The 20,356-nt window shown below is 48.0% G+C and overlaps 1 protein-coding gene across 1 annotated transcript in view; it reads left to right on the forward strand.

Annotated features, from left to right (window-relative positions):
* Positions 1-19,490, forward strand: part of LOC144610646 (procollagen galactosyltransferase 1-like) — a 48,839-nt gene extending 29,349 nt beyond the window's left edge. Inside the window, exons 3-12 of the mRNA XM_078429508.1 lie at positions 725-842; positions 2,249-2,383; positions 3,466-3,670; positions 5,159-5,278; positions 7,120-7,196; positions 10,051-10,157; positions 11,708-11,840; positions 12,670-12,797; positions 14,080-14,286; positions 16,942-19,490. Coding sequence (XP_078285634.1) covers positions 725-842; positions 2,249-2,383; positions 3,466-3,670; positions 5,159-5,278; positions 7,120-7,196; positions 10,051-10,157; positions 11,708-11,840; positions 12,670-12,797; positions 14,080-14,286; positions 16,942-17,209 — 1,498 coding nt within the window. The 3' untranslated portion in view covers positions 17,210-19,490. The remainder of the gene's footprint in view (positions 1-724; positions 843-2,248; positions 2,384-3,465; positions 3,671-5,158; positions 5,279-7,119; positions 7,197-10,050; positions 10,158-11,707; positions 11,841-12,669; positions 12,798-14,079; positions 14,287-16,941) is intronic.
* Positions 19,491-20,356: the final 866 nt, after the last annotated feature.

The following is a 20,356-nucleotide window of genomic DNA, read 5'->3' on the forward strand; positions in this document are numbered from 1 at the left end:
GAGAAAACCAACGCAGTCACAGGGAGAACGTACACACAGTCTACTTTGAAGAAGTTCTCCTCCTCTCTTCGATGAGAGTTTAGCAACATGCTCTCTCGCTGCTCCCCCTCTGTTATTTCTGCCCTCCTGCTCTATGACCACATTTTCCTCTTTCCCTCTCGTCCCCTCCCCCTTCCCAGATCTCCCTCTATCTTCCTGTCTCCACCTATATCCTCCTTTGTCCCGCCCCCCTGACATCAGTCTGAAGAAGGGTCTCGACCCGAAACGTCACCCATTCCTTCTCTCCCGAGATGCTGCCTGACCTGCTGGGTTACTCCAGCATTATGTGAAATAAATACCTTCGATTTGTACCAGCATCTGCAGTTATTTTCTTACACTTATTATACACACTCCGTACAGACAGCACCCGTGGTCAGGATTGAACCTGGGTCTCTGGTGCTGTAAAGTTGCAACTCTACCGCTGCGCCACCGTGCCGCTCTAAAGTCTGAACTGATGCCAATGCTAAAACGATGCAGTAACTAGCTCTGAATTTGGAGAACCATTGGGTAGAGTAGAAGTGGATTGGATAATGCTTCCAATGAATCACTTTGCAAGGGGGACTGAAATGGAGGTAGATGAGTGGGCAAGATTGTGGAAGACTTGGTCATCTGTTCAGTGTTGTGAAACACGGTTGGTATGCTGGCTCCTAACGTCCTGTGTGTTCTTTGCAATGTTGGGTTCCAGATCTTACCCCGATGAGACTGGGCCAAAGCACTGGCCAGACTCCAGATACGAGTACCTGATGAGGCTACGACAAGCAGCACTGAAGTCGGCCAGGGAGCGATGGGCCGATTACATTTTGGTAAGGACAGTCACGGGGAAACGCACACAACGCAGGAGCAAATCCCTGGAAGCTGTTTTGGTGTTAATTGGCGGTGCTGTTTTACTGGACATTTGGTTGTACATTGGTAAAGTGGTGGTTGCGAAGAGCTCTGAGATTTTGTGCAGGAAAGAACCGCAGATGCTGGTTTAAATCTCCAAATTTGGTCTCCAATTTGGTCTCCAAATTTGAAGAAGGATATTCTTGCTATTGAGGGCGTGCAGCGTAGGTTTACTAGGTTAATTCCCGGAATGGCGGGACTCTCATATGTTGAAAGACTGGAGCGACTAGGCTTGTATACACTGGAATTTAGAAGGATGAGAGGAGATCTTATCGAAACGTATAAGATTATTAAGGGGTTGGACACGTTAGAGGCAGGAAACATGTTCCCAATGTTGGGGGAGTCCAGAACAAGGGGCCACAGTTTAAGAATAAGGGGTAGGCCATTTAGAACTGAGATGAGGAAAAACTTTTTCAATCAGAGAGTTGTGAATCTGTGGAATTCTCTGCCTCAAAAGGCAGTGGAGGCCAATTCTCTGAATGCATTCAAGAGAGAGCTCGTTAGAGCTCTTAAGGATAGCGGAGTCAGGGGGTATGGGGAGAAGGCAGGAACGGGGTACTGATTGAGAATGATCAGCCATGATCACATTGAATGGCGGTGCTGGCTCGAAGGGCCGAATGGCCTCCTCCTGCACCTATTGTCTATTGTCTAAATCGAAGATAGGCATAAAAAAACTGGAGTAACTCAGCGGGACAGGCAGCCTCTCTGGAGAGAAGGAATGGGTGACGTTTCGGGTCGAGACCCTTCTTCTCAGTCACCCATTCCTTCCCCCCCGAGAGGCCGCCTGTCCCGCTGAGTTACTCCAGCTTTCTGTGTCTCGCTCTGTGAAATTTGTTTTGTTCACAAGAGACACCAGCCGTCGCGTTGCAGGCAGCACTGAATGAGACGGTGGTAGGTTTGAGTCTGACAGCAGACTGCAAGATCTAAGCCGATCGTCACATTGCAGTACAGTGCAGCACAGCTAGAAGTGCCAAAACTCAAATCAAATCTCCCATTATCCTGCCTCACTTGCCCCATCTCGTTCCCCGTCACCTTCTACCCTTATTGGGTAAGGGGGTTGGAACCAAAATGGATCCCTCTAGATGGCGGAACAAACTTGGGTGTTGAATGGTCCGTGACTCTTCCGGTGTTTGCAACTTTGCAACCTCATCATTGCAACTTTAGGAATGTTCCCACCTGACCCTCTGATGGTTATCAGGCAGTGCCTCAACCTGTGCCCAGCTCTGGGGAGCATTCTGCCCATTTACAGGTGACTGGGCGCAGTGCAACCCATAGCTGGTTCCCTCTCTCTGCTGCTACCCTTTGTGATGCTCTTGTCTCCTTTAAGTTTGTAGATGCAGATAACTACCTGACCAATCCAAACACCCTGACTCTACTCATAGAAGAGAATAAGACGGTTGTCTCTCCGATGTTGGACTCTCGCTCTGCTTACTCCAATTTCTGGTGTGGAATGACAGCAGAGGTAAGGCTGGCTGGTGTTTAAACAAAACTGCTCTGTGTTTGACTTCTGTTGTATTGAGCCCTGTCAACTGACCTCAGTCAGGCGAACGACAACAAACAGAGACGGCAGAAGCAGCTTCATAACTTCTGCTGCCTCAAACGCAAGAAGAAGAAGAACTGATTAGTTTTGATATACAGCGCGGAAACTGGCCCTTCAGCCCACCGAGTCCACGCCGACCAGCGATCCCCGCACACTAACACCAGCCTACACACACTAGGGACAATTTACACTTATACCAAGTGTACAAACCCAAGCCAATTAACCCTCAAACCTGCACGGCTTTGCAATGTGGGACGAAACCGGAGCACCCGGAGAAAACCCACGCGGTCACGGGGAGAACGTACAAACTCCGGAGAGACAGCACTCGTAGTCAGGATCGAACCCAGGTCTCTGGCGTTGCAAGCGCTGTAAGGCTCTTTAAGAGCTCTCCAATTAGTCCCCTTCTCTTATTCCTTCCTCCACAGTTATGTTTGGTATTTAATACGTTTCTGTGCTGAGAACTACGGATAAGCTAAGTTGCTGATGCAGGTATAGAGTGACAGGGTCATACAGGTCCTTCAACCCAACTTGTCCATGCCCACCCCCTCATCTACACTGCTCCCACCACCCCACGTTTGGCCAAACCCTCTAAACCTTTCATGTCCATGTACTTAAGGTCATTAGGTGATTTAGTCTACTCTGCAATTCAATCATGGCTGATTTATCGTTCCCTCCTAACCCCATTCTCCTGCCTTCTCCCCATAACCCCTGACACCTGCACTAATCAAGAATCTATCTCTCTATCTCTGCCTTAAAAATATCCATTGACTTGGCCTCCACAAACTTCTGTGGCAAAGAATTCCACAGATTCATCACCCTCTGATTAAAGAAATTCCTCCTCATTTCCTTCCTAAACGAACGTCCTTTAATTCTGAGGCTGTGCCCTCTAGTCCTAGACTCCCACTAGTGGAAACATCCTCTCCACATCCACTCTATCCAAGCCTTTTACTAATCGGTCATTTTCAATGAGGTCCCCCCCCTCATTAACTTACCTTGCTCTGCAGGGCTATTACAAACGGACGCCAGCCTATCCTCCACTACGGAAGCGGGACAGGCTGGGATGTTTCCCGGTGGTCATGGTTCATTCCACAATGCTGATCGATCTTCGCAAAGAAGCCTCCAAGAACCTGGTGTTTTACCCCCCACACCCGGACTACACCTGGTCTTTTGACGATATCATTGTCTTCGCCTTTTCGTGCAGGCAAGCAGGTAAGCTGCCATTCCTATTAAATCTATCCCCTCTCACCTTAACCTAACTGGATACACAGTTGGCTTGGAAAGACACAAAGTACTGGAGTAACTCAGCGGGTCAGGCAGCATCTCTCGAGCACATGGATAGGTGACGTTTCACAGAGTGCTGGAGTAACTCAGCGGGTCAGGCAGCACCTCTGGAGAACATGGATAGGTGATGTTTCACAGAGTGCTGGAGTAACTCAGCGGGTCAGGCAGCATCTCTGGAGAACATGGATAGGTGATGTTTCACAGAGTGCTGGAGTAACTCAGCGGGTCAGGCAGCATCTCTGGAGAACATGGATAGGTGACGTTTCGGGTCTGAACCCTTCTTCAGATCTGAAGACTCGAAACGTCACCTATTCTTTTACGTAATGATCCAGGCAAGATTTTACACTAAGCCCATATTAATCTCCCTACATCCCATCAACTCCCCCTCAGAATCTACCACTCACCTACACCAGGCACAGCCTCCAAGTTGTACCCTTCTCTCCTTCCCTCCACCACTGTTACAATAGACAATAGGTGCAGGAGGAGGCCATTCGGCACTTCAAGCCAGCACCGCCATTCTATGTGATCATGGCTGATCATTCTCAATCAGTATCCCGTTCCTGCCTTCTCCCCATACCCCCTGACTCCCCTATCCTTAAGAGCTCTATCCAGCTCTCTCTTGAATGCATTCAGAGAATTGGCCTCCACTGCCTTCTGAGGCAGAGAATTCCACAGATTCACAACCCTCTGACTGGAAAAGTTTTTCCTCATCTCAGTTCTAAATGGCCTACCCCTTATTCTTAAACTGTGGCCCCTGGTTCTGGACAATTGACATCCAATACGTTTCTGTGCTGAGAACTGTGGGTGAGTGGGTTGCTGGTGCAATTATAGAGTCGCAGATAGTCATACAGCCAGGAAACAGGCCCTTCAACCCATGATCTTTCGTGTCCATCATCCATGTTTCAAATGTTACATCACTGTCATCGTCCATCCTGAAAGGGACACAAGCTTCTGGTGACAGTCAGTGGGAGCCATCACTTGTACAGTGGATGATGGTAGCAGAATTAGCTCAGGACACTCTCAGTTTCCAGCCCCACCACGCGGACATTTCTGCTATGGGGCCCAGCCCAAGATGCCCCATCAACACTTGTCCTACCTGCCCACGTTCGGCCCGAATCCCTCTAAACCAGGGACAATGGAGAACCCGGCTTGAGGGGACTGCCGTGAGGGAGGGGGAAGAACAAACGGGGACCTAGCGCGGGGGTGGGGGAATTTGTAACTTTGTCAATGCCCTTTACGTGGCGACTGTTTGCATACCTTGGGTATGCAAGCGAAGAATTTCACTGTACCATGTCACATGTAACAATAGAGTATTCAATTCAATTTCCAGGCAGTATTGATCCCACATGTATTGATCCAGGTAGTTTGTGGTGTGAATGTAACTGTAGTATTGACTGCTGCTTACCTCTGTTCCAGGTGTCCAGATGCACATCAGTAACAGGGAGCACTTTGGCTTCCTGCAGGTCCCGCTGAAGTCGAGCAGCACCATGCAGGACGAGGTGGACAGCTTCATTCACGTCCAGCTGGAGGTCATGGGTAGGTTCAACACGTTTACTAGCGGGAGAGTCTAGGACCAGAGGGCGCAGCCTCAGAATTAAAGGACGTTCCTTCACGAAGGAGATGGGGAGGAATTTCCGAAACTTCACCCATTCCTTCTCTCCAGAGATGCTGCCAGTCCCGCTGAGTTACTCCAGCGTTTTGTGTCCACCTTCGATTTAAACCAGCATCTGCTGTTCCTTCCTACACAGGAATTATTTAGTCAGAGGGTGGTGAATCTGTGGAATTTATTGCCACAGAAAAGTCTGTGGAGGCCAAGTCAATGAATATATTTAAGGCAGAGATGGATAGATTCTTGATTAGTGCGGGTGTCAGGGGTTATGAGGAGAAGGCAGGAGAATGGGGTTAGGGAGAGATAGATCGGCCATGATTAGGCTTGGGCCAAATGGCCTCATTCTGCTCCTATCACAAATGCACTTGTTGCGCAGCTCCAGTCGGAGGTGTGGTGACCCGCTGAGTTACTCCAGCACGTTGTGTCCTCATCTGTCTTTAACTCTGGCCGCAAAGTGGAGCGTGCACTGCCAATTCCAACATCAGGTTTTTGCATTTGGCTGTGTTGACGTTGTGGTTGTGTTCAGGTGTGCGAGCTGTGTCACATGTTTACATTGTGGGAAGCCCATGTAAACCAACTGCAGAGAGATGGGAGAGAGACGGGGGTCACACTTCTACGGAGAGGGGTGTTGTAATCTGAAAAGCCTTGCCCTAGAGAGAGGTATACTGCACAGAAACAGCCCAACTCATCATTATCCACCAACGTGTCTTCCTTAACTTAGTGCCATCTGCCTGTATTTGGCTCGTATATCCCTCTAAACCTTGATGGAGGCAGCAGATTCCGCAGTCAGCTTTGAAGTGATACTTAAAATTGAGTGGTTTATTTAGAAGGATCAGGAATGGGACGTGTTAAGAAAACTTTTTCAGAGAGTTAGAAACATAGAAAATAGGTGCAGGAGGAGGCCATTTGGCCCTTCGAGCCAGCACCGCCATTCATTGTGATCATGGCTGATCATCCACAATCAGTTGGCACAGACGCAGTAGACAGATTGGCTACTGTATCTTCCCCATTGCTCTGTCCAGTGTTGTTATGTTGGAACTGATTGTATCTATATTGTATCTATATGTGGTATATGGGTGGTGCAGCAGTAGAGTTGCTACCTTACAGCACCAGGGATTGTGTAGGATAGTGTTAATGTGCGGGAATCGCTGGTCGGCGTGGACTCGGTGGGCCGAAGGGCCTGTTTCCGCGCTGTATATCTAAAAAATATATATCTGATCTGTTCGGATAGCATGCAAAACAAAGCTTTTCCCTGTACGTCGGTACACATGACGATACTAAACATATCTTAGAGGGGGATTTTATAGTAACTTACAAAATTCTTAAGGGGTTGGACAGGCTAGATTGTTCCCGATGTTGGGGAAGTCCAGAACAAGGGGTCACAGTTTAAGGATAAGGGGGAAGTCTTTAAGGACCGAGATGAGAAAGTTTTTTTTCACACAGAGTGGTGAATCTGTGGAATTCTCTGCCACAGAAGGTAGTTGAGGCCAGTTCATTGGCTATATTTAAGAGGGAGTTAGATGTGGCCCTTGTGGCTAAAGGGATCAGGGGGTATGGAGAGAAGGCAGGTACGGGATACTGAGTTGGATGATCAGCCATGATCATATTGAATGGCAGTGCAGGCTCGAAGGGCCGAATGGCCTACTCCTGCACCTATTTTCTATGTTTCTATAAACTGTCTCCGTTCCAGAGGAGGTGCACTTGGACTCTGTGAGTCTGGTCTCCAGGGTGGGTACTCGGGGTTTCTGATGCTCTCTCTCTGTTTCAGTGAATCACCCTCCCATGGAACCGTCCAAGTATGTGTCTGTGCAGCCCAAACGCCTCGACAAGATGGGCTTCGACGAGGTGAGATTTTATTTACACTTGCTGTAGGGAAATGGATGAAGGCAAGGTGACCTGTTACCCCAAGTGGGGTGGGGGTTTGATGGTAATGGTTGCAACCACTGCCGATTGTTTGGGCAATGTATCCTCATCGTATTAATAATTCTCCCCGTGACCCGCGTGGGTTTTCTCCGAGATCTTCGGTTTCCTCCCACACTCCAAAGACGTACAGGTTTGTAGGTTAATTGTCTGTTAGATCGAGCTCTTAAGGATAGCGGAGTCAGGGGGTATGGGGAGAAGGCAGGCACGGGGTACTGATTAAGAATGATCAGCCATGATCACATTGAATGGCGGTGCTGGCTCGAAGGGCCGAATGGCCTCCTCCTGCACCTATTGTCTATTGTCTATAATTGGCTTGGTATAAATGTAAATGGTCCCGAGTGTGTGTAGGATAGTGCTAATGTTCTGGGGTCGCTGGTTGGTGTGGACTCGGTGGGCCGAAGGGCCTGTTTCTGCGCTGTATCTCTAAACTAAACTAAACTAAAATAGGACATCCCTGGTTCTCAAACCCTTGTCAACGAAGAAAGGGCGGTGTTCATCTAAAATGAGGGGATACTTGGAGTTAATGGTCTTCCCATCATGTGTCCTCTCTTGCCCTGGTCTGGAGGAGGACTTTAAGGGCGGCCCTTGATTGATTTCCAGACCAATGTCTTGTGCTTCTCTTCCATTTGTGCAGACTGAGTTGATTAACAGTGTCTGGTTGGTCTACGAGTTATTTGACCGCACAGTCTTGTTGGAAGCTATACCTCCATTTTAACATGGTGGCAACCAGTTCCTCTGCAAACCCTCTGTTCACGAGGTGGCGCAGCGGTAGAGTTGCTGCCACACAGTGCCAGAGACCCGGGTTCCCTCCTGACTACGGGTGCTGTCAGTACATTCTCCTCATGGCCGCGTGGGTCTTCTCCGGGTTCCACCCACGCTCCAAATACGTACAGGTTTGTAGTTTACTTAGATTCGGTTAAAAAACGGAGAATTGTCCCTAGTGTGCAGGATGGTGCTAGTTTACAGGGATCGCTGGTTGGCCGAAGGGCCTCTTTCCATGCTGTATCTCTAAACTCAATTAAGCTAGTTGTACAGGGCCCCTAGTGAGACCGCACCTGGAGTACTGTGTGCAGTTTTGGTTTCCAAATTTGAGGACGGATATTCTTGCTATTGAGGGCGTGCAGCGTAGGTTTACTTGGTTAATTCCCGGAATGGCGGGACTGTCATATGTTGAAAGACTGGAGCGACTAGGCTTGTAAACACTGGAATTTAGAAGGATGAGAGGGGATCTTATCGAAACGTATAAGATTATTAAGGGGTTGGACACGTTAGAGGCAGGAAACATGTTCCCAATGTTGGGGGAGTCCAGAACCAGGGGCCACAGTTTAAGAATAAGGGGTAGGCCATTTAGAACAGAGATGAGGAAAAACTTTTTCAGTCAGAGAGTTGTGAATCTGTGGAATTCTCTGCCTCAGAAGGCAGTGGAGGCCAATTCTCTGAATGCATTCAAGAGAGAACTAGATAGAGCTCTTAAGGATAGCGGAGTCAGTGGGGTATGGGGAGAAGGCAGGAACGGGGTACTGATTGAGAATGATCAGCCATGATCACATTTAATGGCGGTGCTGGCTCGAAGGGCCAAATGGCCTAGTCCTGCACCTATTGTCTATTGTTTGAGCTAAACTAAAGTAAATTAGACTGAGTTTATTAACAGTGTCTGGTCGGTCCACTTGAGTTATGTGACCTGCTGAAAGCGACATCTCCTCTTTTAACAGTGTCTGGTTCTCGTTCCCTCCGTAACTCCCTGGTCCACTCGTCCCTCCCTACCCAAACCACCCCAACCCCGGGCACTTTCCCCTGCAACCGCATGAGATGCAACACCTGTCCCTTTACCTCCCCCCTCAACTCCATCCAAGGACCCAAACAGTCTTTCCAGGTGAGACAAAGGTTCACCTGCACCTCCTCCAACCTCATCTATTGCATCCGCTGCTCTAGATGTCAACTTCGGCGAAACCAAGCTCAGGCTCGGCGATCGCTTCGCTCAACACCTGCGCTCAGTCCGCATTAACCAAACTGATCTCCCGGTGGCCGAGCACTTCAACTCCCCCTCCCATTCCCAGTCTGACCTTTCTGTCATGGGCCTCTTCCAGTGCCATAGTGAGGCCCACCGGAAATTGGAGGAACAGCACCTCATATTTCGCCTGGGCAGTTTGCAGCCCAGTGGTATGAACATCGACTTCTCCAACTTTAGATAGTTCCTCTGTCCCTCCCTTCCCCTCCTCCTTCCCAGATCTCCCTCTATCTTCCTGTCTCCACCTATATCCTTCCTTTGTCCCGCCCCCCTGACATCAGTCTGAAGAAGGGTCTCGACCCGAAACGTCACCCATTCCTTCTCTCCCGAGATGCTGCCTGACCTGCTGTGTTACTCCAGCATTTTGTGAATAAATCTTCTTTTTGAAACTTACTCCACCCATTTGGCATTCAAACCCACCTCACCTGTATCCACCAGGCTTTATCCTGTCCCCACCCCCAACAATAATCAGTCGCAGTTTGCATTAAAGGTCATTCACCTTAAACATTATCATGTATTTGTACACTCGATTGTAATCATGTATTGTCTTTCCGCTGACTGGTTAGCACGCAACAAAAGCTTTTCACTGTACCTCGGTACACGTGACAATAAACTAGACTCAACTCAGTCTGTAGAATGGCTGGCTTGAAACGTTGCCAATCTATTCCCTGACCCGCTGAGTTACTCCAGCACCTTGTGTTTTGCTCTCCTTTTAAATACTCGTTGACTCTACAATTTGAAAGTGGTTCTTGCCTTTCAACTCCACAGGTGTTTCTGATAAACCTGAAGCACCGCCTTACCCGCAAAACGCGAATGCTTCGAACCCTGTACGAGCAGGAGATCGCAAGTGAAGTGGTTGACGCTGTCGATGGAAGGTAGTGGTTCTATACTAAATCAAACGGGAAATTCAACCCTGCCCGAGAGAGGTTTACACCAGTTTTATGTTAACTTATTATGCACGTTATGCTTACATGGTGGCTGTTCGGGTGCTGGCTCGAAGGGCCAAATTGCCTCCTCCTGCACCTATTTTCTATGATGAACATTTCTAGCCTCTATATTATAAAAACTATACTGGAGGGGTTGCAAGAAAGGTTACCAGAGCTTATAAAATTCGTAAGGGATTGGACAGGCTTGATGCAGGAAAAATGTTCCCCATGTTGGGGGAGTCCAGAACCAGGGGTCACAGTTTAAGAATAAGGGGTAGGCCATTTTGGACAGCGATGAGGAAAAACATTTACACCCAGAGAGTTGTGAATCTGTGGAATTCTCTGCCACAGAAGGCAGTGGAGGCCAATTCACTGGATGTATTCAAGAGAGAGTTGGATAGAGCTCTTGGGGCTAACGGAATCAAGGGATATGGGGAGAAAGTAGGAAAGGGGTACTGATTTTGGATAATCAGCCGTGATCATATTGAATGGTGGTGCTGGCTCGAAGGGCTGAATGGCTTCCTCCTGCACCTATTTTCTATGTTTCTAGATCTCTGCGCAAGAATTTACCAAGTTTATTTAGTTTGTTCTGCAGGAATTTGTTCTGATAAAGTTTGATCCTGACCGTGGATGCTGTCTGTGTGGAGTTTGCTCATTCTCCCTGTGACCACGTGGTCAACAATTGTTTGATAGTAGTCAATAGGTGCCTAAAAACAGTGAAATGTATAATCATACTTTACATAACCTGTCCTCTCCTAAGCTACGGCTAAAGTCCCAATCTTCCAACCTATCTTATGACGTTCAGATGCTTGACTAGTTGCAATTGCCTGATCAACAGTTGCAGCTTACAAGTTCATAAGACATAGGAGAGGAGTTAGGCCATTCGCCCCGTCGTGTCTGCTCCACCATTCGATCACGATCATGGCTGATCTATTTTCCCCTCTCAACCCCATTCTCTTGCCTTCTCCCTGTAACCTTTGATGGCCTTAGCCTGTTAGCCTAATTCTTCACTCGCATCCAAACTTTATTGTGGGAGACCCGGTGGTACAACATGGGGGACTGGGGAGGAAGTGTGGGGGGTAGGTGGCAAATCAAGTCAAGTGGGGTTGATTTGTGAGATTGTGATGTTTCTGTCAGACCCTGACTGTTGTCATGTGTTCCTGAGAACTACTTTGATCTGCAACTGGAGATTGTTCCTAACCCTAACCCTAACCCTAATGAAAAACAGCTTTTTTCCACGATTAGCAGCTCTACTCAATAACCAAAAGTCTGTAGCCTCCTTTTGCTCTGGTTTATTTCTTTCACATGTTTAAACTATAATATTTTATTCTTAATGTTTTAATATTTTATGCTTTATTCTTAATTGTTTACTGTATGTTCGTGTTGTTAATTACGAGCAGAGCACCAAGGCACATTCCTTGTATGTGTACATACTTGGCCAATAAACTTATTCAATTCAATTCAGTTCCTGAGATGTTTCTCTTGAATCTACCCGGCAGAGCTTTCAACAACAGTCAGATTAAAGCGCTGGGCATCACGATGATGGCTGATTACCAAGACCCGTATTCAGGGCGGCCTTTGACCAAGGGGGAGCTGGGCTGTTTTCTCAGTCACTACAAGGTCTGGAAGGAGGTAAGCAGTCACCGTGTTTGGCAAGAGAGTGTGGCAGCTTAGTTCACCAGTCTGAACACTGGCCTCAATGGGAATCATGGTAAGGCTTTAGTTTAGCGATACAGCGTGGAAACAGGCCCTTCGGCCCACCGGGTCCACACCAACCAGCGATCCTCGCATATTAACACTATCCTACACTCACTAGGGACAATTATTTTTACATTTACCAAACCAATTAACCGACAAACCTGTACATCTTTGGAGTGGTTCACTTATCCCAGTAAATTATCTGCTGTTCTGTTTTGTGACACTGAGGCAATATTCACTATCATAGAGTCATAGAGTGATGCAGTGTGGAAACAGGCCCTTCATCCCACCTTGCCCACACCGGCCAACATGTCCCAGCTACACTAGTCCCACCTGCCGGCATTTGGTCCATATCCCTCCAAACCTGAGGTAGACACAAAATGCTGGAGTAACTCAGCAGGTCAGGCAGCATCTCTGGAGAACATGGATAGGTGACGTTTCACAGAGTGCTGGAGTAACTCAGCGGGTCAGGCAGCATCTCTGGAGAACATGGATAGGTGACATTTCAGGTCGGGACCCTTCAGACTAATTGTAGAGGGAGGGTTGGGAGAGAAAGTTGAAGTGTGGAAGCGCAGGACAAAGCGTGGCAGGTAATAGTCTCAAGAAGGGTCTTGACCCGAAACTTCACCCATTCCTTTTCTCCAGAGATGCTGCCTGACCCGCTGAGTTACTCCAGCATTTTGTATCTATTGCAGATAATAGCATTTAGTTTCTGATTGTGCTGGTGTAACACCACTCCCTCTGCTCCTCCGGTATTCCACAGATCGTTGAACGAGGATTGAAAAAGTCGGTAGTGTTTGAAGACGATCTGCGGTTTGAAATCTTCTTCAAGCGAAGACTGATGTACCTGATGAAGGAAACGGAGAAAGCCAAACTCGACTGGGATCTAATGTGAGTGAGTCAGGAGAAATCGGTAGCTCTCGCTGCTGTTGCTTTGTTTAGTTTAGTTTAGAGATACAGCGCGGAAACAGGCCATTCGGCCCACCGGGTCCGCGCCGACCAGCGATCCCCGCACACTAACACTATCCTACACACACTAGGGACAATTATTACATTTACACCAAGCCAATTAACTTACAAATCTGTACGTCTACGAGTGTGAGAGGAAACCGAAGATCTCGGAGAAAACCCACGCAGGTCACAGGGAGAACGTACAAACTACGTACAGACAGCCCCTGTAGTCTGGATCGAACCTGGGTGTCCGGCGCTGTATTTGCTGTGAGGCAGCAACTCTACCGCTGCGCCACCGTGACCGCCCATACGCTGTCCAGTCGTCTTTGTACAGCTTTGTTATTTAAGGCCCTCGATGCCACCAGCTCAGTGTGAGTACAGGAACACTGTAAGTAAGCCCCACCCAACATTATACCTTTAGTATCTCACCACCATCTCCCATGGGGTCATTTACAGGAACTTTTGGCCAGGTTTGCGTTTGGTTCAGGAAAAAAATCTGCAGTTGCTGGTTTAAATCGAAGGTAGACACAAAATGCTGAAATAACTCAGCGGGTCAGGCAGCATCATGGGAGAGAAGGAATGGGTGACGTTTTGGGTCAAGACCCTTCTTCAGAAGCCTCCATAGCCTTCTGTGGCAACGAATTCCATATGTCGTATGTTGAAAGGCTGGAGCAATTAGGCTTGTATACACTGGAATTTAGATGGATGAGGGGGGATCTTATTGAAACATATAAGATAATTAGGGGATTGGACACATTAGAGGCAGGAAACATGTTCCCAATGTTGGGGGAGTCCAGAACAAGGGGCCACAGTTTAAGAATAAGGGGTAGGCCATTTAGAACGGAGATGAGGAAGAACTTTTTCAGTCAGAGAGTGGTGAAGGTGTGGAATTCTCTGCCTCAGAAGGCAGTGGAGGCCAGTTCGTTGGATGCTTTCAAGAGAGAGCTGGATAGAGCTCTTAAGGATAGCGGAGTGAGGGGGTATGGGGAGAAGGCAGGAACGGGGTACTGATTGAGAGTGATCAGCCATGATCGCATTGAATGGCGGTGCTGGCTCGAAGGGCTGAATGGCCTACTCCTGCACCTATTGTCTATTCACCTCCCTCTGACTAAAGAAATTCTTCTTCATCTCCTTCCTTTGATTCTGAGGCTGTGACCGCAGGTCCTAGACTCTCCCACTAGTGGAAACATCCTCCTGTGATCTGTGTTTCTCTTTCCTGCAGATACATTGGTCGTAAACGAATGCAGGTGGATCACCCGGAGAGCATAGTACCTGGCGTCCGTAATCTGGTCGAGGCTGACTACTCCTACTGGACGTTAGCCTACGCCCTCTCGCTGCAAGGAGCAAAGAAACTCATTGACGCCAAACCCTTTAACAAAATGCTGCCCGTGGATGAATTTCTACCCGTGATGTACAACAAACACCCAGTGTGAGTACCGCGCGATGAGAGCGAGCGATGACAGATTGGAGAGAGGGGACTTCTCCACACGGAGGGTGGTGGGTGCATGGAACGAGCTGCCAGTGGAGGTCATGGAGGCAGGTCAGAAAACAGCAGTTAAAAGAGATTCGGACTGGGTTTAGTTTTGTATTTTGAGATACAGTGTTGAAATTGGCCCTTCGACCCACCGAGTCCACGACGACCCACAATCATCCTACGCTCTCGGGACAATTTACAGAAGCCAATTAACCTACAAACCCGCGCATCCTTGGAATATGGGAGGAGCACCCGGAAAAACCCCACGCAGTAGCAGAGAGTGGAAAGGGCTCTTCCAGAAGATCAGAGGCACAAGGACCTGCAGATGCTGGGATCTTGAGCAAAACACCAGGTGCTGGAGAGTAAGGTGAGAGGGGAAAGGTTTAGTAGGAACCTGAAGGGCAGCTTTTCACTTGGAGGGCAGGAAAATGGAACGAGCTGCCAGAGGAGGTAGTTGACGCAGGTACTATAACAACATTGAAAAGACATTTGCACAGGTACATGGATGGGAAAGGTTTAGATAATTATGGGCCAATGCTTTCACACAGAGAGTGGTGAATCTGTGGAATTCTCTGCCACAGAAGTTAGTTGAGGCCAGTTCATTGGCTATATTTAAGAGGGAGTTAGATGTGGTCCTTGTGGCTAAATGGATCAGGGGGTATGGAGAGAAGGCAGGTACGGGATACTGAGTTGGATGATCAGCCATGATCATATTGAATGGCTCGAAGGGCCGAATGGCCTCCTCCTGCACCTATTTTCTATGTTTCTAATGCGGGCAGGTGGGACTAATGCAGATGGGGCATTGTGGTTGGCATAAGCAAGTTGGGCCGAATGGCCTGTTTCCATGCAATATGACTTAATGACACTACAACTCAGTGGGTCAGGCAGCATCTGTGGAAGGAATGGAGAGTCGATGATTCGGTTCTGGACCCTTCTTCAGGCTAAGGAAGAGTCCTGCCTGAAATATTGTCCATTCTCTCCACAGATGCTGACTCACCCGTTGAGTTACTCCAGCACTTTGTGTTTCTCTCCCAGAAAAACGTTGAGGTTAAAAGTGAACAAGATCCATGCGTAATGGATTGTGTGATGGGTGATAAAGGTTATGGCACCAAGGCAGATAGATGGAGATAAGATACAAATCAGTGAGGAATTAAGGGCTGAGTAACCTACTCTTATTCCCTGTGCCTCAAAGATGTGTGTCTTTTAAAGGGACAGTCTTTGGTATGGGAGATCAGTATTTAATGCAAAATCTTTACAAGTTAGATGATTCTAAATGTGAATGTTATTTAACATAATAATAATAATGCATTACATTTATATAGCGCTTTTCAAACACTCAAAGACGCTTTACAGGGATTTCTAGAACATAGAGAAGTGAATAAATAGATAAATAAGTAAACGAACAGAGAAAGGAGACAGAAGGTGAGGTGACCTTCAGTGGTTGAAGGCAGTGCTGAAGAGGTGAGACTTCAGTGATGTTTTGAATGTGGTGAGTGTGGAGGAGTCTCTGACGGTTTGGGGTAGTGAGTTCCAGAGGGTGGGAGCAGCGATGGAGAAAGCCCTGTCCCCCCAGGATCTGAGTTTGGTCCGGATGGGAGGGGACAGGAGGTTGGCAGCAGCAGAGCGGAGGGTGCAGGTGGGAGTGTGCCTGTGGAGGAGGTCAGTCAGGTAGGATGGGGCCAGGTTATGGAGGGCTTTGTAGGTCATGAGGAGGATTTTATATTGGATTCTCTGGGGGATGGGGAGCCAGTGGAGTTTGTAAAGGACGGGGGTGATATGGTCACGGATCGGGGTGTGGGTGAGCAGACGGGCAGCGGAGTTTTGAATGTATTGAAGTTTACTGATGATTTTTGAGGGTGAGCCATAGAGGAGGCTGTTGCAGTACAGTACATAGAACAGTACAGCATGGGAACAGGCCCTTCGGCCCACAATGCTTGTGCTGAACATGATGTCAAGTTAAATTAATTACATGATCCATATCCTTCTATTCCCTCCACTTCCATGTGCCTGTCTAAAAGCCTCTTTAAAGCCACAATTGTATTTACCTCCACCACTGCCCCTGGCTAAGCATTCCTGCACATCTCCCTTAAACCTTCTCCCTCTCTGGGATAGTCTTCCATTTCACTCACTCCTGCCACGGGATTTTGTGTCTCTTTGCTTTATCTGATCCAGGCATTTTATTCCTTTTCATATTTCCATACACCGTAAATGGCTCGATTGTAATTGTGTATTGTCTTTCCGCTGACTGGTTAGCATGCAACTAAAGCTTTTCACTGTAACTTGGTACACATGACAATAAACTAAATTAAACTTAGTTTGAAGGAATGGGTGATGTTTAGGGTCACGACCCAAAACATCACCCATTCCTTCTCTCCCGAGATGCTGCCTGTCCCGCTGAGTTACTCCAGCATTGTGCGACTATATTCGTTTTCAACCAGCATCTGCAGTTATTTTCCTAAACTTAGTTTGAACTTAGTTTAAACATCAGTCCGAAGAAGGGTCTGGACTCGAAACGTCACCCATTCCTTCTCTCCAGAGATGCTGCCTGTCCCACTGAGTTACATTTTGTGCCTCTCTTCTAACTAGCTAAACTTTGTGTTCCTCGATTAGACCCAAGTACATGGATCACTTTGAAAAGCGGGATCTGAAGGCTTTCTCGGTGGAGCCTCTCCTGATCTTCCCCACGCATTACACGGGTGAAGCGGGCTACGTCAGTGACACCGAGACCTCCACGGAGTGGGACAATGAGAAGCAAAAGACAGACTGGGACCGTGCCAAGTCTCAGAAGACCAGGGAGCAGGTGAAGATCCGTGAGGCAGCCCAGAACCTGGACATGTCTCACTCGCCCATCGGCTCGGCCTCCAGAGACGAGCTGTGACCAGCGGGTTGTCACCTTCACCCAGAGGCCCTGTACGTGCAGGAGCAGCGACAGCCATGTGCCGTGTTTCACAGCGGGTTGAGATGTCTTCCACACCAAGACTAGGCGAGGTAACGCCCATCTCTGTGGTTACACGCACGGGCAGGGGGGGGGGGGGATTTGCTGAGTTAACTGTCGATTAATTTGTTGCGTGCCTCAATGTATATAATTAATAAAGAGCCAGACACGATTCACCTCAACATGATTGAGCACCTTTGCAGGGCCAAAGCAGCAAAAACAGACAAGTGGTATTGCAGCGTTATTGAGTTCTATTGACTTTGGTCGAACAAGGTGTTTATAACTGATGTGATATCAGCCAGTACTGATCACATTTCTATCCACTGACTTATCAATCTGCCTTCACTTTCAATATAATGCAAATATCAATATGTCTTTTAACGCATTTTTACTATTTAATTTCTGTTGGTGCTATCTGGGCAGTCAAAGCTGTTTTGGTCCCCATGGGTTTAATCAGCTGTGTGCTAACCAGTTGCTTGGGTGAAAGTCCCTTGCCTTAACGTGCGTGATGATATGTTGTGCTCACCTCCTATGGTGCTATATCTCTGCCTATGGGTGTCCTGGGGAAATCAGCCTCTGCTTCCATACCTGGTGAAACAGTATAGACGACAAAACCAGGGGGATGTGGGAGAGAGACATCATAAGTGATAGGAGTAGAATTAGGCCATTCGGCCCATCGAGTCTACTCTGCCATTCAATCTATCTCTCCCCCCTGACCCCATTCTCCTGCCTCCTTCCCACAACCTCCTCTCATGGACTGTCGGCGTTGGCAGTGCCTGCTCCCCCAGCTCCTGTGAACTTACTGTGATGGGTTGTGGGGCTGAGGACCTGTCAGTGCCTACACACAGTGTGTAGGCCCCTTGCATTCTTCACACCCCTGCCCACCGCTCCCAGGTGCAGGACGTTCAGGAAATATTCACTGTTCAAACATTGCAGAGGTGGGTGCCAGGAAAGAAATTGATTTTTGGATGGAAATCTGGAAACTTTTACCATGAAGCAGTCTACCAAACTGACGTCAAGCATGTCACACCATCCCACTGGTGATACTTCCCAGAGTGTCTGCTCCCCCTAATCCAAACCTCCTGTCGAGCCCGGATGAGGTCACTGAGCATTCACTCTCCCTCAATGGTTCAATGGTGCTTTATTGTCGCATGTGCAAAGTGCAAACACACAGTGAAATTATTTTCTTACAAACAGTCCAGTACAGTATCACGTTACCCCCCCCCCCCCCCCCCCCCCCGATGAGCCCACATGCAAGAGGCGCCATGTTTGGCACCATTTTCCAAGTCTAGTCCACGCCCCGGTTGCTATGACCCGATTCAGACCAGCCTCAGGCTGCTGCAGTCCTACAACCATTGCCTTCCCTTGGTCGACCAGCAACCTGTGTCCTCTGCTCACACACCTGTGGCGTGGCGATAAGCCCGAAATGAAGGCGAGGAGCCAGGTGTTTTTTGGGAGGAATTTTATTAGCTGTTCTCTTGTCCAGTCGGGTCTGCAAGAGAACGATCGCGCCTAAACCCCTGGCCTTTATCCCCGTAGCTAAGGGCCGCCCCCGTACAAGTCACCAATACTCCTGGGTTGGTTTCCCATTTCAATCGGTGTTGCCTCACCTTTATCAGAGTTCACCTGTTGCACATATTTCATTCCTCTTTACACCAGAAAGAGCATTTTTTCTCTTTTACCGTTTAATTTCTGTTGGTGCTTTCCTTGCGGTCATAGCTGTTTTGGTCCCCATGGGTTTAATCAGCTGTGCACTAATCGATGATTAGGTGGAAGTCCCTTGCCTTAGCGTGTGTAATGGTGTCATTCTAACCTGTTCCAGTGCACCGTACTGTCCACTGCTGCATTTTGCCCATCGCACTCTGATCTGTGCCCTTTTGTCTTCACCATCCCTTGCACTTCAGTGCGGTCTGCAAAATTGACCTAGCTGCGTTGAGTTTCTGAGCCCAATCCATTGATGTGAATAAGAAGCTGACGATTCGGAAGCTGCACCCGTCAGCACCAGCTCTTCCTCCACTACCTGCACCCCCTGAGGTGTCTGGACATTCCTTGCTCTGCTGCTCCATGCTGTGGTTAGCAAGGGTCAGTGCCTTCAGCAGGGAAAACTGAGCAGCAACCTTTGTCTGTACTCCTCCATTTCTGCCTAAAATAACCAAAGACAACACTACCTTTCCTTAGATAGACACAAAAAGCTGGAGTAACTCAGCGGGACAGGCAGCATCTCTGGAGAGAAGGAATGGGTGACGTTTCTGAAGAAGGGTCTCAACCCGAAACGTCACCCATTCCTTCTCTCCAGAGATGCTGCCTGTCCCGCTGAGTTACTCCAGCATTTTGTGTCTATCTTCGGTTTAAACCAGCATCTGCCGTTTGCTTCTCACACACTACCTTTCCTTAACAGCTCAGCTCTCTCTTTCCATCACTTTATTTCTTGTTCCTCACACCCCTCACACCCTCAGAACTTCAGGGCAGTGGATAAGGGATTGGTGCTGATATAAAAATAAACAAGGTGATTGGGAGTTTTATAAGTACCTGGTATTTAATTATACTCTTATGTAGAAAGTCAGGTTTTTAAAAAAAAATTCTTGAAGAGTTAAAAATATATATTTTCAATGGGGAAACCTTGACTCTGCCAAGTCTCTTTATTTTGGCTGATTTGTCCCAAACATCATTCATTATCCTTGCAATGCCTAGGAACTTTTGATGTTATTTAATATTTCCTGTGTTTAACTTTGTTTACTACCTTTCAATTTTCAATAAAAAATTTATACAAATTTAGTCATCTTGTGTACCTCTTTATTTTCTCAATGAAAGTCATCACTTTATAGTCGCAGAGCTGTAGAGCATAGAAACGGGCCCTTCGGCCCGACTCACCCATGCCCACCAAGCTAGTCCCACTTGCCTGTACCTGGCCCATGCCCCTCCAAACCTGTCCCACCTGTATACCTGTCCCAAGTGTCTTTTAAATGTCATCATTGTACCCGCCTCTGCCAGTATTTCTAGCAGCTCATTTCATGTGCACACCATGTACCTTCTATGTAATCAAAACTTGGCCATGTGGACCCTTTTGGAGTTTTCCCCTCTCACTGTAAC

This window comes from Rhinoraja longicauda, chromosome 37, assembly GCF_053455715.1.
Source record: "Rhinoraja longicauda isolate Sanriku21f chromosome 37, sRhiLon1.1, whole genome shotgun sequence".
In the NCBI taxonomy this organism is placed as follows: domain Eukaryota; kingdom Metazoa; phylum Chordata; class Chondrichthyes; order Rajiformes; family Arhynchobatidae; genus Rhinoraja; species Rhinoraja longicauda.